General features: G+C 40.4%; 1 protein-coding gene across 4 annotated transcripts in view; it reads left to right on the plus strand.

Moving 5' to 3' along the window:
* Positions 1-22254, plus strand: part of SLC1A2 (solute carrier family 1 member 2) — a 94348-nt gene that overhangs the window by 38073 nt on the left and 34021 nt on the right. For all 4 annotated transcript variants that reach the window (XM_050711214.1, XM_035552298.2, XM_050711215.1 and 1 more), the window contains exons 2-4: positions 18414-18553; positions 20474-20626; positions 21238-21488. In XM_050711214.1, coding sequence (XP_050567171.1) covers positions 18424-18553; positions 20474-20626; positions 21238-21488 — 534 coding nt within the window. In that variant the 5' untranslated portion in view covers positions 18414-18423. The remainder of the gene's footprint in view (positions 1-18413; positions 18554-20473; positions 20627-21237; positions 21489-22254) is intronic.

The raw sequence follows: 22254 nt of genomic DNA on the forward strand, positions 1-22254 counted from the left end.
CATGTCGTTTCACCCTTTAAAACTGTGTAACATTCTGTTGAATTCTCCCAACCTTCCCCTTCTTCTAGGACAGATGCAGATAAACCCTGACTGAATGTAAAAACAAGCCTGGGCTTAGCATGTATCTGCACTAGAAAAATACTGTGTTAACAAAGCAGACCAACTTCCCTTTTAATGAGTTTAAAAGTAGATTGGCTGCTAGTGCAGGTGTGCGTTTCATCATCCCAGACAATCTGTACCACACTTCCTGCAAGTGCGGTAACAAGCCAGATTGTTTTCAACCCAAGTGATGTGTAAGAGGAGGAAGAGCAGTTAGAATGATGTTTTTTCTTCTTTGTATAGACAATACAGGAAACCATGTAACAGGCTCTGGCATGAGCCGTTAGAGTTATTATCTTATGCAGAGACTTGCAGGAGGTGATGTAACTCGGTTTCCAAGTTCTGCTTGGTACAGATAAGGCCAAAATCAGCAAGGGCAGAAAAATTCCTACCTGCATTCTGCCTGGCTTTGGGATGCACGAGCTAACAGGGGATGCAGGAGCTCAGACTGTTCTGGGGTTTAGGTAGAAGGAAACTGGGGGATGTTTGCTGAACCTGCCTAGTCTGAAGCAGCTCCCTCAAGGATTGCCAAGAGATTCCTGTTGCTATCAAGGCTATCTTCTGGAACCTGGAAATGAGAAAAGTACTCAAACACAAAGAAGAATGACCGAGTGGGAAGGTCCTTCTTGGAGCAGGGCTAGAGCTTTGTTTTTCCAGAGAAGTTCAAAACCAGGTTTGGGCTGCACAGTGGTGTAGTGTCTCACTGGAATATGAGCCAGTGAGTACAAATTTATTCACTAGTGAACTTTTGGTACAACATGGTGGCGAGCAAGATGCAAGTGTTTGCTTACAGAGATAGAGGGGTTAGTCATGGAGACTAATTCAGGAATATTTTTTATACTTCTCTGAGTAGATTTTGGCTTAGAACTTATTCACAAGTGGTTGCATGTATTTGAATGTGTGTAGCATGGCCAGACCAAAAACAGGAGGCCATGTTGCCTTAAGGAAACCTCTGAGCAGTCTCCTGGCAGAATGGAGCATGGTCTGTCCTCATCTGGTGCAGGGCTTATATGGGCCCCCAATATATCACTTCACACCCTGGAGAAACCCAAGTGGCCCTCAGTCTGCACCCAGAGGGAGATGTGGGAGAGCCTGGGGAAGCACCGGGGCTATGTCAGTGGTGAGGAGGAGGCCCAGGTACGGCGGTGATCGTGGTTAATGGGGTGGGTTGTTGGCAGCCATCCTGTGGCCTTTGACTTTTCCATCCTTAGCACTATGCTATTCTTGTATAGCAGATAGTCATGCTCCATGCTTCTGGAGATGAATATCTAAAAGAAGGAGCAGCTGAGAAACACTTTATTAGACAAAACTATATATTTAAAATACAAAGTCCCTATATTGCCATTGAAAGATGGTATTTCATACACAAATGTAAGGACCTGTTTTGTAACTTTACCCTATGGTCATATATTTTCCCACTTGTTTTGCCTGACATATGTGTGTTCACCCTTACTGTTCACATTTTCTGTTTATTTTTAAGCATGAGTGAAGAGCGATTGTATTTCCTTGTCTAACACCTATGCTTCCTGTTATAAATAATCACCTGCAAAGCACCTGTGAGTCATTATTTGTGCTACTAATAAATTTGCAAACAATGCCTTGTAAATGCCTTGTATTGAAACACATGGAAAATGTTAAGATGTATAAAAATCTATTGTGTTAGTCTTTGCCATAAAAGTGGTCAAATTACTAAAACCAACAGCCAGGGGCAAAAATGCAGAGGCCATTAATTTCATCCTCCCTAGCTGCAATCCTCCTGCACCACCTGGTTTGAGAAAGGCCAGGCCTGGTAGGCAGCTCGTACTTGAACAACACCAGCAAGCACGCGGTGCTCTGCAGGTCTGGGTCAGCACACACACCACTGCCTGGCAGCAAAAGGGGGTGTTGAGGAAGTTGCAAGGAGCATATCTTCACAAGAAACCATGTTTCCTACCTCTAGAAGTGGACACATCGCTGACCATTTGGAATCAGTCTTCTTGCCTCTGAAACACAACCTTTGTGCTGTTCAGTTTACGAGCAAGAGTCATTTCCTCCTGCTCAGCTGAAAATACCTTTTTTCTTTAGATATTCTGATTTCCAGTTGCTGGAGAGTTTCAAACAGAATAAGGAAGAAGGAGGCAGAATTGGAATAAATCCAAGCTTGAAATAAAGGGAATTGTGTTGTAAAATGATTTAATTATCACCTGAGAATTAAAGCCCAGAACTCAAAAAAATAGAGGAAGTTCTGAGAATTCCCAAATTTATGTTTGTCTGATCCAAAACTCAAGCTCCCTGCCATCCTTAGGAACCTAATTTCAGTTTAGCCCAGATTTATTTCTGGCATGATATACTAGTGTGTAAAATACTCACTTTAGAAAAAATGCATATTTTTTTACCAAAGATATGGCCATTCATCTCCAGCAGATTTCTGCTGCGTAGCAAGAGGCAGAAGAGATTTTTCTCTTTGTAGATGATGCCATGATTACCAGGCAAAACCTTGCTGAAGAATGTCAGAAATAACACTTCATCCCATGCCAGGAGACCAGAAGACAGTGTGACCATTTGTAGCTTTATACTTAGTGCAGCTGACAAAGAGCGCTCAGGGCAATCAATCTGAATGAACTGTACTTTTGCCCCTTAAAAGGTCAAGTGAATCTGTCAAGAAATATGATAAATGCAATAATTACTGTAAGAGGATTGATGCATTGATTCTGGCATGAAATTTCCCACTTTTCAGTCTCATGCACTCCTAGAAAGTGACTTTCACCTAAGAGCTGGGAAAGCAGCTTGTGTGTACAGTATGGCGCGGCAGAGCTGTACTGCTGGCAAGTGGCGGGGCAGCGAGGAGTGGGGCATGGGGAGAGGACTGGAGACAGAAGAAGGAGAGGAGAGGGAGAGAAATTGGTCAGAGGAAATGCTGAGGGTGTTTTTGGTAATTCTTCTGAGGCAAACTGTGATTTTGACGAAGCTGCTGCTTTCCACCAGCTGAAGGAGCTTGCTCATCATGCTTGGTGTTGGCCAGAAAGCTCTTGTAAATGTCCTCAGGGACACTTGTGTATTTTGAAACACACCGTGACCAGTGTCATATGCACAGTACAATGATCGAAAGGCATGTGACTGCAGGAGAATTGCTTGGGTAATGACCTTCTGTCCTCTGGCAGGGAGATGCGGTGACATTTAGTGTGCTGACAGCATAAGGGAGCATTAAGAGCAGAAGGACCCAAGTTCAGTATTTTAAGAATGACAGCACCAGAAAAGATTGATTTGTTGAACTGTGTTATGATAAATACAGCGATGAAAAGCTATAGTTTAAGTAATCAGAAAGTAGCAAGGTTAGTGTGTGAGATGAACTAGGCAGGAAGAGTGGGAAGAAGTGAGCAAAATACATGGTAAGTTCAAGTCAGGGACTTCATGATGCCTGAGGAAAGACACACAAATGCATGAGCACATTTTTTTCATTCCTATTGCTTTTAAAGAATTTCACTGGTACAGACTTTTGCTCTTTGATTGGTGTCATGTGTTAATTACTCAGGCGGAAAAGTACCAGAGATTAAACTGACTCATTGGTACTGCAGGATACATGGGAAGGGCGGGAGAGGTTTAAGGAGCATTTGACGAGAATGATTCCTCAGTTAGGTTTGTTAAGCAGAAAAGCGTCATATTCCCCACTTCAGTCTGTACGCTAAATGCTTAGCTGATGATAAGCACTTAAACTAGCACATGCTGTGCTGTTTATGGTGACACAGAGCTAAGTTATGTGCTATGAGGATTTTTAATACAGATTTCTTCATTTCTTTGAAGTGCTGTAGGGTGCCATAAAACTCAGCATCATAACTGCAATATATGAAGTTGTTGATCTGAAGATATTTACAAACTCAGCCTACCCTGAGCATTATCTTGCCCTAGAATTGGGCACAACCACAGCATAACCTAGTCCACTGTGTTTTCTATGTGTACACCATGGCTATTTCCCTACTTCATAGCTTTTGACAGAATAATCTTTGTTGATGGGGAAAAAGCTGTAAATGTAAATGATGGAAGTGTCTGCTGGCTGTCACTGAGGACACTTGTGCTGTGCTGTCCTGGCAGCCCAAGCTTGGGTCGGAGTGCCCGGTTTCAGAAGCTGTGTGCCAAGCTGGAGCTCCACAAACAGCACTGCTGTAGCAATGAATTATTGGCTGAAGGGCTGTGAAAGTGTTCGGGCAACAAAATGAAAATGCAATAAATAAAAGCAATGTAAGCTAAAGCCTATGTAGTCCTAAAAGTCAGAACTGTCTAGGTGGTCTGCATATAATGGAAAAAATCATTAGGATCTTTTAAAGTACTGTTGAATTCAAAGTCCCTAAATATCTAGAAGCCTAATATTTAGTCTTAAAAAATAAAAAAGATAGCATGAGTACAGTAAAAAGTCTGTGTTTCCCACAACCATAATTTAGACAGTGGTTGCTTTCAGTTTGCAATTCTGTTGTAAACCTTTTGTCCGAAAAAATAGCCTAGTAAATTCTAGGGTTATATTTTCCTGTGGTTCACTGGTTAGGGCCCAGTTCAGTCTCCCAGGTAAACACATACTTCACTTTGAGGACTTGTGTAAGAGCTGCTGAGTTAACACATTGTTGTGTCCCAGGAGATCACTATTCGTTAAAGCAAAAGACCAGAAGATTGTGGTTGGTTGTGGCATGTGCTGTGAGTGAGCCTCCAGTTCTGCGCAATTCTTCTGAGATTGGCCCAGGAGCAGGCCAGTCATTACACTGAGGGATTTAATGCTTCACACGGTTTTACTAGCCCTTTTCAAACCCGCTTAAGGACATCCATTGTTTTGATGCTTAGTGGTGTGGGCAGTTTTCATTTCTTGGCAATAATTTCCTCTAAAAGTGAATGATTTTCCACAGCTCCAGCTTTAGGTAAATGTTCAAGTGGCTTTAGTAGAAACCTCAGTAAAACTGAATAAAAGCCTTAGGGTTTAGCTTTGGCTTTTTATTCCTTGGACGACAACGCTCTGCAATACGTCACCATTTCATTGGAGATGATGTTTACATAATATGCTTTGGAATTTGCTATGGAAAACATATAGCTGTAGTAAATGTGGTGGGGGTTAAGATCATTCTGTAATTTATGATTTGAGGCGTAGCTGAGCATAATTCAAGCTAAAACTCTGTTCAAGCTTTCCACGTGTGCAGCATGTTCTGCAGAGGTTCCCAGTCCCATCTCAGGCTTGGTCTCTTCTTAAGCAATCTGGTTTACAAGTCTCACAAGGAAAAAAGGGGAAAAATGCACGTGGTGTGTGCTTGGACTTTCCTTTTCTAACTTTGTACTGAAGGAGTCTTATAGCTTATGTGGAGATAACACTTGAAATCCACACCCGCAGACTGATGAATACCAGAACAATACTTTGGAAATGCTACGCTGCACGCTCATCTTGCTTTCACATCCTGGGTATGCAGAGCTCATCATTGTCAGGGATCTGAATCTCTGGGCCCTCTAATTTGACCTGCTTCAGCCTTCATATTAAAAGCCACTAGGGTGAGGACTGCAGAATAATTGGTAATTTAACCTTTCTATATTTCTCCTAAGAACTTTGAAAAAAATCAAGTTTTGGTCATGGAAGCTGGCCAAGATCAGGAAATCCATCCTGGTTTTCACAGAAGCTATTCTGTCCCCATGCAGTGACAATATTTGTATCCTGCAGAAAGCTGCCTGCTGCAGCTCAGAGTAATGCATTGTGCTGTTGAGCCTCAGAACTTTTATACACAAAGATTCGCTTTCAGCACACCTGTAGTGGCTGTCCTGCTCCATCCCAAAGAGGGGCATCTCCCTAGGAAGGTGCTGCCAGGCTCAGCTGAAGTTCAGCCGAGGCTACCCACAGTGCTATACTACAGTCCAGTAGACAACAGCAAATAAACAGCAAAAATAAAATGCTTCAGAAAAAGTCTTGTTAGGATAGAGACTTAGGGAATGCCAAGAATAATCCTATTCTTGCCAGCCCTGAAATTCTGTCAATTCTTTTCCATCTGTAAAATGAGTGTACTAAGACCCCAGGGAGACAGAGGCAGTCCAATCTTGCATACTGCGCCTGAACTGGATCCTTTGGCAGAGAGCCACGTGTCCTGAGGGCGTCACATGTATAATATACAAGAGAGCACAGCCCAGTGATCCATGTTCAGGTCCATAATCCTAAATACACGCTTCTTTGTGAAAGCTATTTTGTATTCATGAGCTCCCATCTTAAATACAGTTGTTTTTCTGGGTGCAACCTGCAGTTTCCTGGCAGACGTGCTGATGAGGAGGGAACAATATAATCAGATCACCTGAACAACCAGTTCAGCTGTCCATTCCATTTCGTACAGCTTCTTCGATGTGAATAGGAAACTTTCCTCACCTTTCCCCAACCTGTAGTTGCAGTGCATTTGCTGTTGTTTTCATGAGTTTCACAGGTACAGTATGAGAAGAGGGCTCCAAACCCTAATTTAATTATGAAGGCACATGAGACAACAAATAAGATGCTTTGCACTGGGTGAAAATTATTGCTGCATTTCAGGATTTACTCAGTTGAAAGCCTTCTTGGTTCCAGCAGATGGCATGCACTCATCAAAGCTTGCTGTGTGTGATCATAAATACTGCTCCAAGCAACAGCTGTCAAAAAGGATAATACAGCTCATGCTGAGCTTCAGGAGCTAAAATAATTTGTCACGAGAGATTCTATTATGCTACACTTCATTTCTATAATCTCTTTAACATACTACAGGAAGTTAGTGTGTCTTCAAAACTAAGTTTCTTTGCTTTTTCGGGGCTCAGCCCAACTAAGTTTTGTTGAGACCGTTCTCAGTAAAGAACATGAGCAGACTTTGGCCAAAGTAATTTTGCCAGAGCAATAGCTATGATTAAAGCAATCTGAATATCTGGCTATGATAAAAGTGTATTGGCATTAAAGAAAAGCAGGAACTCTGGAAAAATAATTACAAAATGAGTAACAGAAAAGAATGACTAGAAGTTTCTTGAACAGGATGTGTTTTAAGCTAGAATATGCCATATGGTGAGGGAAAAAGCTTGAAGTGTCTTTTGTTTAATTTTTTTCTGCTTGTGAAATAAATAAATACATTGCACTGGTGAACAAATATAATCCTATTCTAACAGACCTCCATACTTGAATAGAGGTTTCTGGAACTCAGAGATTGCAGTAGCAAATTAGTTTATAGTTGTTTAAAATATCCTTTAAGAGAGATTTTGGAAAGAGCAGAGAACCACCATTATTTACAGTCAAAGCAGCATTAACATCTGTTAGGGTACGTAGGAGCAAACGGGGACTTTGAATTTCCGTACACTAATCCAAGCTCTGACATTTTCTGCATAGACATTCAACTGTTTTCGTGTAGTCTTCTTAGTAGTTGTTCTTTGTGCAAACAGTTTCTGACTCTCTCCACAATGCTTTCTGGAAGAGAGATTTCCCACACAGGAAGCACTGAGAAATGTTTTAGAACAAAATTAGTGCTGGACTCAATGTTATGTGCTGGCTCATTGACAAAAATCCCATGGAAGAGAATGCGTTTTTTAGTGAATTGGCTTCTTTTTATTAAGTTTATCTGAAGTCTAGTCAAACTTGAACCTATTTGTGTCCTTTGCAGGGTTTAGAGGAAAATGCTGAAAATGTGAAAGGTCAGCTATCTCAGACTTTAGCCACTGGAAGTCAGAGAGGAGCTTTTATTTATTTGTTTATTTTTGCAACTTGATTTTTCTAGTTAAATGTGTATAGCAAACCTAGCACTTTTAACTTCTTCTAATTTCTTTTACAAACAAAAGTGTTTTTTTGATATTTTGAGAAGCAAGTGGTTGGTTGTGTGCCTTCTACAGCATACGGAAAAGAAAGATGAAGCTTTAGGATGAGAGGGAATTTCTGTTTGAAAGTTAATGCAACACAGCAGTCAATAATAAGACTTCTAATGTATATGATCAGTACTTGCTTGATGCCATCAAAGCTATAGGGAGTTTTCAAAGTGGATACCAAGAGCAATAGTCGTTCCTGGAGAGGCATGGGGAGTTTTCCTTGTTTTTTTGTACTTTTTCTGCTCATTGACACATATCACACTTTTATTACTAAATGGGTAAGATAGAGATTTGATGAGGAAAGAAATAAGCAAAAAAAGATTTGATATGTATATCCCTAGCAGAGTCTAAATGAATACTAAATAATTGAATTCAGATTTAGTCAAAATTTAATTGTAGAGCTGTGATGCCCCAGTTCAGCCATCAGGGTTTACATGCCCACTAGAAACTTGTTCTGTGCCAGTGTTGTGGTCCAAAATCACTGGCGCAGTTGCTTTTACTGACAAATCTCTGAGACCTTACCACAGGAGAAAGTCTTTCAAGAGCCATCACTTGAGAAATAAATTCTTAGGAGAACTTAGAACTTGCATTTTGTTTCCTCTCGTCACGACAAAAGTAATTCTTACTATCTCAGTCAGAGTTCAGTCTGCTTTTCTGTGAACTACTCTGAATTATATATATAAAAAAACCAACATTTCTACTCACTTTTGACCCTAGCCAGTGTGCTAGGAGCACATTTCTGATCTTTGCCTAATCTAACTGGTTTGATAATCTTTGCTCAGTGCCCTTGAGAACTATGTTAATCCCCAGTCATTTCGTAGCCTTTTTCTTTGTGCTACCTGGCACACCCCAGGTAGAAGCAAATGGAAGATCATGATTTTACTTGTCTCCGAGTTTCTGAGCATGTAAGTAGATAATTTTTGCACAAAACACATCATTATTATATCCTTTGCCATAATAATAATATGATTCATCTTTAATTCTATTACTCTCCATCTCAGCCTCAGTACATAATTCTGGGGTAATGAAGCATGCAAGGCAGTGTTCCCAGGTTGTTACACCACTGTAAAGCCCTATCAGAAATTTGGCAGTTGAAAAGATATTCCACATGTGCATCATTACATAAATAATGATCATATTTATAGCAGTTATTATACTGTGTGTTTTAAAATACACTTTTTGTTGTAGATTCTGGATGATGGATAGACTATGATTGCTGTAGATGGAAGTGCACCTCTTTTGTTCAATACAAGAAACAAACCATCAGCCACTCTTCCAGAAAGAATTAATAGTCCTTTTAAGGTTCTATCAAGGAAACTTAAAGTAAATTTGAATCTTTACTGTGTCATAGTAGGATTTGCTTTTTTAGGTTGGTTAGGCCTGAGATTCAGAACCAGGAAAGCAGAGAGAGTAAATGGATAGAGTTGGAGTTTCACATAAATAAATATGTCAGTGACAAATTTAAAGACTTGTTAAAAAAGAAGAGTTTGTAGCCAGATATTCAGCTGGTGTGAATCAGAAGACCTGGCAAATTGGAAGAGTTATGGAGGCTTTTTCTTTGTCTGCTAAAATGTGAACTATATTGCAAATTCTCTCTTCCTAAAACCAACAGCTAATCTTGCAAGGAGAAGAGCACGTGTCTGTGCTCACTTACTCCAGTTTGTAGACTGGTGAACACGTACAGACACAATAAGCCCCTTTGGGCCTTTCACGTAGTTCTGCAATGAGGGCATCTCCCAGCACTAAAGTTTTGCCCTGTTAAAGTGCTGGGGATCTTCCTTTCCCCAGGCCGTAGAAGCTCTCGGGATGCCATTCTCTATGAGGTCTGGATAGCTGCTTTCCCCTAGCTCTTGGGAACCAGAAATTAATCTCCTTCTGTCAGGCTTTGTCATGCCACGCTATTACAAAATTAGTTAACTTTCTATAGTGCATGCACACAGACACTCTCTGTGAGGTGTTAAAGTCAGTTCCTCATGTGACTGGGTAAGAGGTGCCTGAAGAAGGCATGGCCACCTGCGGTCCCACCTACCAAGCATCCTGTGGCTTGCCATTGTGGCAGCCACCAGGCACGGGGCTTGGTGCTGCACATCCCTCTCCTTCCTGCAATCACCAGCAGAAATTTCCGTCTCTCTTCCTGTAAAACACCTAGGTGTTATCCTGGTTCCTTTCCTCCCTAGCTATGTGGCACTACCAAAGGTAACGCAAAAGTCAGGCTTTCACTTGCTTTTGCATTTCTAGGTCTGCAGTTACATAACCATTGGTGAAAAGTACAATTACCTTTCTAAGAAAAACCAGCGTGATTAAATGTGATCTGTTGGTCTCGTGGTTTATGGTACAAGGTTCCAAGAGAAGTGAACTTTAGGTCACAACTTCTCTGCAGGGACTAATTTTGTATTCTGTATAATATGCCATAAAGCACTATGTAAAATCTAAGTTGTGAGTTAATGGGAAAAATATTGCATGGGAGGAGGCTTCATCCATGCACTGCAGTCTGTCTAAAGAGGTTATTCGAAGTCATCCACGCAGGCGTGCACAGAGCGTGTGACTGTGTTTGTGAGCAGAAATCAATTCCTTCCCACCTGGCAGAGCCAGGACCTTTACTTCTTGTTATTCAAAGGTGTTGCTGCAACCCAGTTAATACGTAAGTCAATATATATTTGTCGATCAGGCATTAAAGAAAAGGGGGAAAAAATCTCAGCTCCACAGCATAAGTATATGTGGAAAGACCTGCATAAATATGTAAAATAATAAAAAGACAATATGCTTGTAAAAAAACCCTGTCACCTTATCTTTCATTTTCCTTTGCTCCTGCTTTCAAATGGTCTCTAAACTACCCTTTCCCTACTGTGCAACTACACTTCTTGAGTCAGATACAAAAGATGGACAAAATATTAAAGGCAAAATTTAGTCATCAGAAACCTCATGCCAACTCTATTAGAGTTAAAAATGCAAACAAATTGAGCCAAAGTTCAAAGTTCGGAAATTCAGGTAGATTGTGCAGAGCTGTTTTCATAAATTACCTCAAGGAACAATATTTTTAAAAAGTCAGAAGAAAGTGATGCATGTAACTGCTAACAAATTTGGAGAGGAATGGATTCACTCAGGCCACTCTTCCCTGCAGGTTCAGTGAGGATGCTGCTGGTCAGATATTTAAATATGATCATGTTAAACTTGCAGAACGTATACAAAATGCTAACCTGGAGGAAACAACATGGTCGTAAAGTGATCCAGGGAGAAAAGTTCTCCCACTGCGAAAAGCAAGTCATGCTACAGGGTGTTGCTCATAACACCAGTTTGTAGGCCAAATCAGGTTCCATGGTCAATGACTAAATCTCCACTTAGAATTCATTACCGTCCTACAAATAACAAGGAAAAACCTACATAATGCAGTTAAAATTGAATATAGGGGCTTAGTGACAGCAAGAGGCTTAAAATAAACCCTTCATTAATGCGGACTAAAGCTCATGTTGCTTCTGTTTGTAGCAGTTGTGTGTTTGTTTTTGCATTTCTTTTGTGTTTGTGAAGAGGTTGAGACCTGATCAGGGTATTGTACTGATGTTAAAAATGCCATTTAGCAACTGGCTGTCACATAGCAGAAAGGATGCCAAAGCTAATGTATACTTTGCACAATAAAAGTATTTTAGCTCTTTCACCTGTGTGACCTGTGCAGCCTCATATTGTGGCTCTACGTGGTAAGCTTTTCCAGGTCCAGTGTGGTTTGACAAAATGTATCTAATCTAAAAATATAAAACCTCAAACTACAGCAGTGGAACAAGAAATAGTCCCAGACTTGCTCCCAGAAGAAACACAGCAGTTCTTGTCTTGATACAAGATATTTAAGCAACAGATAACTCTACTTCAACTCAAACTGGGTTTCCTGGTAAGATGGTGCTTGAGCTTCATTTCACAAGAGTTGTGGCAGATGATCCAGACTCCTGACATTCAAGTAATGAAATCACTCTTGCCTTGGTGATGTTATCCATCACTTTTCCTAGTCACTCGTCTTTCATCTAGCAACCACGGTAGACCCTTCCCTACAGTCAGCTGCCTGGGGGAGGCGGAGTGGATCGATGCTGTCACAGACATAGCACATGGCCCTGAGTCACTTGAGTGGCACCATCTCTCCCATGCTCCATGGTCAGGGGAAGAGATACAACCCTGATCCAAGCATTGCTGCTAACAAATGCCCTTCAGGGCAGATTAAGCTCTCATTTACTCCTATGCAATTCCACTGACTGCCAGAATAAGCTCAGTGAGTGAGGACTCACCAAGATTACTATATACCGAACTTCGTGATATCATTTTTGCCATGAGTTTTCAGTGACCACGTTTGTACCACCTGTCTGAGCATTAGATAGTTGTACTTGTTATTTTGAGGTCAAGAAAACAATTTTTTCCCCCATCTTAAAAAGGCCAGTCCTTAAAAAAGACCAGGAACAAGTGCTGACATTTATACCTGTTGCTTACTCATCGCTCCAGAATAGAGCCGTGCTTGGTTTGACAGCAAACATCTAGCTCAAGAGCTGTTTTCAGAACCTGAACTGAAACTTAGCCATTCTGTCCAAAATAGTTTTTTTGAAGAATAGCTCCAGCTGCCCAGATTGAAGTAATTACTACAAAAGATAAACTAGTGTTTTATTCATGGCATTCCAGGAAGAGAGTGCTATTTCCCCTAAATGCTTATTGAAGATTTTACTGAAATCCTAAGTAACTCTGGTGAATAACCCTTAATATACCTCCAAGAGCTATTCGGCTAGGTCCTAAATATATGAATGCCCTCATTCTGTTGTCCTGCTCTAAAAGAGACATTTGTTATGCTAACGAGAGCATCTCCTCTCAAGAGCTCACCATCCCTTCCCAACCAAAAGCCAAATAACCAAATTAGCCAAGGCAGTATTTTATACTGAGTAATCCGGCTTGATTCATTGACACAGCTAAAATACCTTATAAAGATTAAACACGGTCACTGCTAATTTACCCTGTCCTCAGCATCTGTTCTCACTAGCCTCATTATGATCTTTGCTTATGTTTTTCATTTAGATCACAGATTATTCTTTCCCTCCAGTCTCTGCTCTAGGTTGATGCCAAGCTAAGTGTTCTGTGATAGGGAGCTCTTTCCCCATGACTGACTGGAAATAAAAGGATATTGTCACTCAAGTGCTATGTGAATTGTTAACCCTTAACTTTTGTGAGAAAATGAGTTATATTTTGTAACCAAGGAAAACAAACAATTTTTTCCACTCCCTTATGTCTAGAGTATTCAATGGGAATATGAGAAAGAAAAAAGGAGTGGAAATGAAATATAACAGCAGACTTTCCCAGAGGGAGGGAAAATAAAACCTAAGGAAAATGTTTGGAGGAAACAGGACTGAAAACCCCAGGGGCCCTTGTGTTTTAATAAATTGTTTTCCTACATTTTTACACCATTATGTGTAATAACCAGAAGAGAAACAAACTACAGTTTAAAAATTACAGATAATTTCTCTCTTACAGCCCGGTATATCTAACAGGCAAAAGTAACTCTAAACATTTAGGTAATCTAAAATCAAACATCTGTGGACAGATTTTGTTCTTGTACATTGGGCATACTGTGGGGATGAAGGATACTGGAATGAGCAAGTGGCTAACCTCCTGGTCATTTGGGCAAGAAGTTGATTCCTTGCTTAAAAGGCAGGGAAATTGAATTTTGTTACTTGTTTCTATTAATGCACGCATATATTGCCTTGGCAGAGTAGAGGGTATATGGAGTAGTTGAAAAAACAGATTGTATTCACTTGGAGATTCTTCTATACTCTCCTAAGGTGAATAAAAATGAATTCTCCTGGGCTCAGAGGAGTTCCTCTCCTTTTCTAGGGGTAAGTACTGCCTCAAAAGGGAGAAAGGCTGGTGGACTGGGCTAGGTAGATGATCATACTTATCATTCAAAAGCCACTATATGCATCTAGCTCTTGGTATGTACTGTTTCACATGGCTATGCATTTTCCAGTATTTGGTTTATTTTTTTTTACAAGTCCTGTCAACATTTTCAAGTGCCTGGACTCAGCAGAAAGCATTTTCTTTTATTCAGAGGTCTCAATTCTTACAGTTCTCTGTGGGTCTATTCCTGAGCTTAGCTGTTTGGCTGCTTGTCACTATGATACATGAAAATAATGAGCAGAGTTAATTTATATTATAGTGTTCTGGCTTCAGTGATGTTAGACTAAAAGAGATTTTGGTCTGATGGGTTTCAGACGAGCATTCAGAATGCTCCGCTGGTTTGAATAACCATGGAAGCTCAGCACAGTGGAACAACAATTTATTTAACCAAGGTAATCATTTGCATGTTTGAGAGATCACAGCTGCTGAAATGCATCCAGTGCTGTTTTATGACACCTACGTACAGAGGTACCATTAACATAAAGATTATATTAGCAGTGTCCAGTGACACAGGAGGGGCTTACGTTGTTGGTACACTTCTGGCTTTGCGCTGGGGCCCCGGCACTGCCCACGAGCTGGGGCGCCTTGAAGCTCTGTTCTGGCGTGCATTGATTTGTTCCTTCAGCAGGAAAATCTGAAGCACGGGGAAGCCTAATACATGTTTAAGCCCCTTCCCTGCATGCTTTTGCACAGCACTGTGGCCTTCATGGTATGGAGAAAGCGGAGCACGTGGGCGTGCACTGATGTCAGAGACAGACAGCAGAGGATTAGGCCAGATCCAGGGGGGTTGCTGGAGTAACATATTCACTGAATTTACAGTAATCTGCGGCACAAGTTTTCTCTTGTTTGTTTGTTGCTAGAAGGTGTGTAAAGGATGTGCTCCTCACCAAGCACGTGTCCGTGAGAAAGCTTCTGTTTGATGCTGCGAACGCCTCAGAGGTCAGGGAATAAGAGCGTTTCTGCCTGGACATGCGAGGAGGCGACCATGTGGTGTGAAGGAGGAAAGTAGTACCCAAAAGTAATGTGAGAGAAACAGACAGATCTGTGTAGGGTGCTTAGGGCACTCGCAGGCAGAACTGCTGCATGGCTCTGGCCATTCACAGCAATGTCAGTGCGCCTTTGGGAAACTGGGAGTTCCGCTGCTGGTGGGACTTGGTGTGCCACTGGGCCTGCCCTGGGCACTGAGAGCAGGGCTGAACAGGGCAGGGGTCCCAACGACAGAGATGTGTTAGGAAGGAGAGAGCGATGCTGCTTCTGTGTTCTGGGGTGCAGCTGCTCTGATGCTGGAGCATCGTGAGATCAGACCACAGTAGTTTAGGCCATTCACAGTCCTCCACTCCTCTCCTCAGTGTGAGGAAAACAAAACAACCACTTGGTGCTTTCTGTAGCTAACATTGGCTTCTGATAGGCAGTGGAGGGTATTTGGCCAGTTTTGCTCAGAGTGAACTGTACCTTTCTGTTTAAGTAGTCCACTGAAATCAACCTCAGGCTGGCAGACGGGGCCCATGAAGGCCCAGATTCTGCCCTAACTTAGATCTGCACATCTTTCATTGCCTTCTCTAGGAACGTCTCGCAGTTATGTCAGGATGTGACAGCCGACTTCAGATGCTAAAGGTTCTGCATCGTTTTGGAGCTAAATAGCATTTACAAGGTGCAAATAGAGGCACAACCCCCCAGTACTCTGCAACATCCTCAAAAGCCTGGAAGATACCTCGTCTCTGGTCTGCTGATAAAAATCTTGTTGCTAAGAGCAGTGCTAACAGTGCAGATGCTTAGATAATTATCCTTTGTGGTCCCGTTTTATACGTGATTATGTTCATCTGTCAACACTTTTTGTAACAGATCTGCACAGTTAACACATTTTAATATTAGATCTTTTTCTTTAAAACAAAACAAAAATACAAAAACAACATACCAGTCACAATTTCAGTCCATGCTGGAGGTTTGCTTACAATCTTGAAGAGCTGGCGAGTGCAAAACCAATTTTTCACACTTTAGAGAGAAACACAACGTGGTATTAAGTTCCTGGAAATTTAGAAATGTCCTTAAAGAGGTTTGTGTCCTCATTTCCTTCTCTTCTCAGTGGGTATTTCGATATACGAGGTTTGTTGTAATGTAAAACCTCTGTGTTGTTTGAGAACTTCAAGCAGAGCTGGGTTCAGCTCACTTGGGGGATGACGCTGAAGTGGTCACTGCGGCTGTGGGAGGAGGTCCAACCCCCTCACTTTGTGAACCTGTGCTTTTTGGTTGCTGGCCAGAATGCAAGGAGGCAAACAGCAAACAGCCAGCAAACAGCAAGATGTCACTTAGACGTGAGTGTAAATAGAAATAAGGCTTGAATACAAGAGCAGGATCAGAGGCCTGCTTCTTCATGGAAGGACTTCTTTGAGCAGTGCTGGCAAGGGAATGATATGCCTCTGCTGTCTGTGAGTTTGGGAAAAGGCATTTAGAATAGCCCACAGCTGAGGAAGAAGATACTTGTGAGGGTGGCTTCTCTTTGGACACTATGAAACTGTGGGCAGGGGGTTGGATGGGAAAGGGACAGCAGGGGAGTTCAGGGAAACCAGACTAAACCTAGCTCAAAGCAAAATCCTGGAAAGATATGTAACATCATCAGGTGTGTCTGCCTACTGATCCATTCTAGTACTGCCCAGTTGTCTCTAACATTTTCTTTTGAATTACTTTCAACTGCCCATATTTCAAAGTTTCAGATGAATATATATGATCAACCTGTTGTGAATACAGGTCCAAACAAGTGACACGCTTATATTCAGCGTACAAGTGAGACTAGACCTGATAGCCAGTTGCAAAGTTTGGTTCCAAATTCCTTGGTTTTGTGGCATGTTTCTGCTTGTGATTTCATGGCTCTGTTACCCATGTGTCTGAATGCTACAGACACTATCTAATTTCTCTTGCAGCACCTCAAATAACTGCTATGAACATTTACCCCATGATTAATTCTTATTTACCTCTGATATTTGCATTCATAACTATTCAAGATGTAGGCATGCCTCTCATTTAATCTGTAAGAATATGCACTGGTATTCTTTTTTGTTATTCCACAGTCAGAAGTACATTTTATCACTATAAAATATTTTAAAAGGTACAAAATCAAAATTGCAACACCTAGAAATCCCCCCACACCTTAAATAAAGAGAGAAAAAAAAGTATATCCTAACCTAATATATTTTCTGCTGGTGCTGCTTTTTAACAACCAGGTGTATTAGGAAAAAATGCCATTTCACTTTGAGTGGCAACATCATGGAGCTGTTTGTGTCAAAATGACAGAATTCTTATTACAGGTCTAATTGTAACTCCCTGTTGAGAAACTTTATGAAGAAAATGAACTGTACTATATATAATACAAAAATGTTTTGCTTCCCTGGAGATGCTTTAGCTTGTTTTCTTTTGTGGCAGTTACAGTGGTATGCTCCAGACAGACTCACAGTGGGACAATATCTTAATAACATCTTTAAAAGTACTGGAGCATCAAAATTTTGTCTGCCTTCTCAGGCCTATTTTAGGTCTGTAAACCTCAATTTACTACTGCAAGGACAGATTTGGTTTCCTTTTTTTCTAAAATGTTGTTCTAATCTGGCATAAGACCAGATCTCATAATCTTTTTTTTTCCTTATTTTTTCTTGATGATAAAAATGCTAAAAATGTTCTTAACTCATTACTCCTGTTTAAGTAGACAGCCCAAAATTTTGAAGAAACTCTGTTTTATTTATGGTAGTATTTTTAGTGTATTTTTTCCAAGTATATTTAAAGATTTTGTATGTAAAAAGAGAGTCTGTTACTAATGATTTCTTGCGCATTAAAAAGTTAAAGTTAGTTGCATGGCTTTCAAACTCCTGCATTCATTTGTATATCACTTACTCAAATATAAAACAATTGGTAAAAACAACAACAACAACAAAATATTTTCCTCTAAACACTGCCAATTCAATGAAACCAAAGTTTTTCACGGAGAATGAGTAGTTTTCAGATGATTTTTCAGTGGCAGTTGATCAAATCTCAATTGAACCAGGTTGAAAAAGATTCTTTTGACCTCAACATTCTGATTATATTACATTAAATGTTAAATGTCGAAGTGAAAAGTTTTGGAAAGATTAAGCAAAATAGTCTGGAATGGGATATTTTGTAAATAAATTCTCTGTTTTAAAACTCTTTTTCTGGAATGGAATTAAAATCTGCATTTTCTTGTTAATAGAAACTTTGGTCTTCAGACATCTCTCCTATTTCAGTAGACAGCCATGGTCTTTGGGGAAACCAAATTGTCCAGATCAAGACAAATATTTTAATTCATGAAACACTTGGCATGATGTGTCCTGTGAATTCATGCTGGTTATATCTCCACTGTTTAAGAGAGAACCACAAAAAAATACCCTGATGGCTAAACCTTTAGAAGGACCATTTCAGACATTAGCATTTCAGAGGCCTCTCCTTAGAGCAGTGAAGATAAAGTGTTTATGAAATGTGGGAAGCGATGGAATATGCATCAGATTCCCCAGTTATATATGATGGAAGCAATCCAGGCTTTCCTCTCACTTTTGGCATCTTGTGCTATAACTTTACTTGATTTTCATTTTTTATTCTAGTGCCAACAATATGCCTAAGCAAGTAGAAGTGCGGATGCATGAAAGTCATTTGAGTCCAGTGGAGCACAGATCCAGGAACATATGTGTGCAGTTTTGCCAGTCGCTCCGCAGGAATCTGCTCCTGACTCTTACTGTATTCGGTAAGCTACATCTGTTTGTCTGGATGCTCTGTGTATCTGTACTTGTTCCTGTAGGACCACAGCCCCTTTCTCTGCGCTTGTCAGCTGTTCTAGCTGAGATAGGATGCCCTTAGGCACTGTCACTCTAGTTCAGGTGTGCAGGGTGTTACTAACACAGCATGAAGCAAGTCCACCCCACTGAGCTACGCAGCATCTCCTTTTTTAATGGAATGTCACCTAAGTCCCAAGGCGAGCCAGATCAATGTAATTCAGTAAAACTAATAGCACTGCACTTTTTTTCCCTCTCAGTCACTTGAAAAAAAAAAGACAAAAACTTTTCAGAATTTCTTTCTCCTCATCTTTTTATCTCTCAGTTCTTGCTCTGCTGCTTTTAAGGTTTGTCCCCCTCTCTGTAGCTGTAAGCCAGCGCTCAGTGATCTCATGCTGAATATTGCCCCTGGCTTCAGCAACTCCCAAATATGGAGCAGTTTGACATTTTATTGTGGTTCACTGGCTCCTTGCCTGGCTCGTTTTCACTGAAAGCCTAACAGCCTAACGCAGCAAATTCGTAGACATGCTCTATTTTGTTATTGTTTGAAAGCCCAACTGCGGCTGGTCCTGAGCCGCAAATTTCACATCCATAGATTTAATCCTTCAAAACCCGTACTGCTGAAGTATTTGTACAGGGTATTTGCTTTGAATCATCTCTAGAAGGCTCCTGATGCAATTCCACAAAAAGTTTTAAATATATGTATGTTTTCTTTTGTATCAAACTGATACTTCAAAGAGTCATAGTTGCTGCAAATGACAACTCGGGCTTTTCTGTCAAGTGTTATTATACTCGAGACTTTTTAATGGGCTTGGGATCAAGAAGACAAAGCATCCTGGATGTAAACATAAAATATCCATTCACAAAGACTGTATTATGGAAGTAAACGTGGCCTTTTGTCATATAGACAGTGCTTTAGCAGCCTCAGTCCATAGAGAGAGAGGTTTAGGTGTTATCACACTACACTTCTACACGTGATGAAGGGATTGTTTGTGGTAATGACTATTTGAGAGCGTTAGTACAATTAGAACAGAAGAATGCAGTCCATCAAAGGTAGGGAGTAGTAAATTGGTACCAAGAATCAGGTTTTTCTTCAATCAAGTTTCCTTCATGTGCTATATTTCAGGTCAGGCACTTAAAAGGATGAAAAACAGCTCTGTGGGAGTTTCAGGTTTGAGTAGAAAAGTGATGTCTGGTTGCTTGAAAGGATCCATCAGAGCTTGGGGTGGGAAGGGAGCTGGAATCTGCTAGGTCTTTTTTTTTTTTTTTTTTTTTCCTCGCTTAATTTCCTATTTTGCTTAATAGTATGCTGATAGTGATAAAACCAGAGATGACCATGTTGCTAATAAATGAGTGGCCAAGCTTGAATCTATTTTCCTTACAAAACTATTCTATATTTCCTGTAGGGTTTTTCTTAGTCTGTAAAATAGCTACTTATGCTGTCCTTGTTTTCAGGCAGTACCATTCTGATGTTGAGAGCTAGATGTCATACTCAGAAGATCTGGGCTCTAACCCTGGCTCTTCTACCAAGCCTGAATGGCCTTGTATAAATCACTTCACCTCTTGGTGTCTCAAGTCTGACTATCCCTCAGCATATTACAAGGCCTACTCAGAATTAGTAAACCTCGATAATGTTGTGGGGAAAACATGGTGCAGAAGCAAAATAACATATGAGGTGTAAGTTCAGGACTATTTCTCTTTAATCGTGAGATACATGGTAAGCATGTTACAGTCAGCATTAATTAGAAGGCTAAGCCTTCCAAAATCTGTCTCTGTACCAAAAATCAGCTGCCTTCTTTAAATGTTTTTCTTCTTGGCTTTTCTGCTGGGTAATGAATGCACATTCAGGTATATTTTTCTTGTCTACTTGCTGCGCTCTATTCTCCTTCCAGGTGTCATCCTGGGTGCACTATGTGGGGGTCTTCTTCGTCTAGCAACACCAATTGACCCTGACATCATCATGTTAATAGCCTTCCCAGGAGATATACTTATGAGGATGCTAAAAATGTTGATCCTCCCTTTAATTATCTCCAGTTTAATCACAGGTAAGATCTAATACTTTAAGATGCTTGCTGCAGAAATCACCTGGTTTGCTTTTTGTGATGTAAGAAGAATAATAGTGTGATCCTGGGACTTTGTAGTTACAACATGTATTTTGGAGTTAATTTCTGATTAACTTTATTGCCTTTAATAGGTAGATGCTCTGGTGAATTTATTTTCAAACACATCCACACATACTCCCTTCTTGAACATGAGAATTTTCTTAATATCTAATTCCTGGATTGGACCTTGTAAATAATATGGTAGGATAGTCAAATGCCTAGCATACTTAAAGCTGTGCTGTCAGCCAGAACATGACCAGTTTGCAGGTATGGAGGGCAAAAGATGGTATGATATCTTCTATATTTTTCAATGTCTCCTGTGCAGTCAGATGAAATCTCAAATGCTTCTCTTCAAAGGAGTAACAGCAAACATTGTTCACATAAGATTTGGAGGGAGAAGCTTCAGTAGTGTATGTAGTGGTGAGAATTTTACATAGACAAGAAGTAGGCTATTAAACTATTAAACTATGTAAATTAGACAGTAGTTTCTGTGATGATTATTGAAGTGGATATTGAAACTATTTCTTTGTTTCTTGAAAATAAAACACCTGCAGGACTGTCTGGTTTAGATGCTAAAGCGAGTGGCCGATTGGGAACAAGAGCCATGGTCTACTACATGTCCACCACTATTATTGCTGCCGTGCTGGGTGTGATTCTGGTTTTAGCTATCCATCCAGGGAATCCAAAACTCAGGAAACAGCTAGGTCAAGGGAAAAAGAATGATGAAGTATCTAGTCTGGATGCCTTCTTGGATCTGATACGAAACCTGTTCCCTGAAAATCTAGTCCAAGCGTGTTTTCAGCAGGTAAATCCTTCTACTCCTTGGCAATATATTTTCAAAAACATCTTTTATTTACCATGGTAGTCTGTAGAGTTAATGTCACTAGGTGAATGACATAAATGATGATGCAAAGAAAAATACAGGTCTTAGGTCTTGAGCAGGTAAATGAATGAATATTATTTATTGCTGCTTTGTTTTATGTTGTAGTTATTTTGTTTCATAGATATTTTTCTTTTAGAAAAAATATTTTTAGTTTGTTATTAAGTAATCTTAAAAACTTTTCCTCACTTTGTATACAGTATGTAAGGTCATGAATGCTAGGTTGTGGCTGAATAGATGATGACTTAAAGTATCTTTCACCCTGGTTGAATTTGGTCTTGGTCTTAAAAAACTGATGGTTTTATACGGGCCTGTGTATAATGTATGGATGATCTTCATTCAGGTTGGCTGCCAGTGGAAATGTAGTGTGAAACCCAATCTCTCATAACTTCTATTGCTGTATTAGAGCCCAGATTATATGGGGATAATACACTCAAGCGGCTGACCCACCTACAGGTGGCTCCATCAGGCCAGGTTTGAGGGATGCTGGGAAAGATGGATGTTAGACAATGTGTTGCGTGCTGTGTAGGTAAATAATTTTGTCTGAAAGCTTTCTGCTAATGCTTTATCAAAATGGCTTCACTTTGAGGGGAAAAAGAAATGAAGATGGTATGCTTGCTGATCTTCTGCTTAAACAAATTTCTTCTATGTGAGCTTCTTTTTCCTACAACTAAACTGTTTGGCAGTAATG

Source organism: Cygnus atratus, chromosome 5, assembly GCF_013377495.2.
Source record: "Cygnus atratus isolate AKBS03 ecotype Queensland, Australia chromosome 5, CAtr_DNAZoo_HiC_assembly, whole genome shotgun sequence".
Lineage (NCBI taxonomy): Eukaryota > Metazoa > Chordata > Aves > Anseriformes > Anatidae > Cygnus > Cygnus atratus.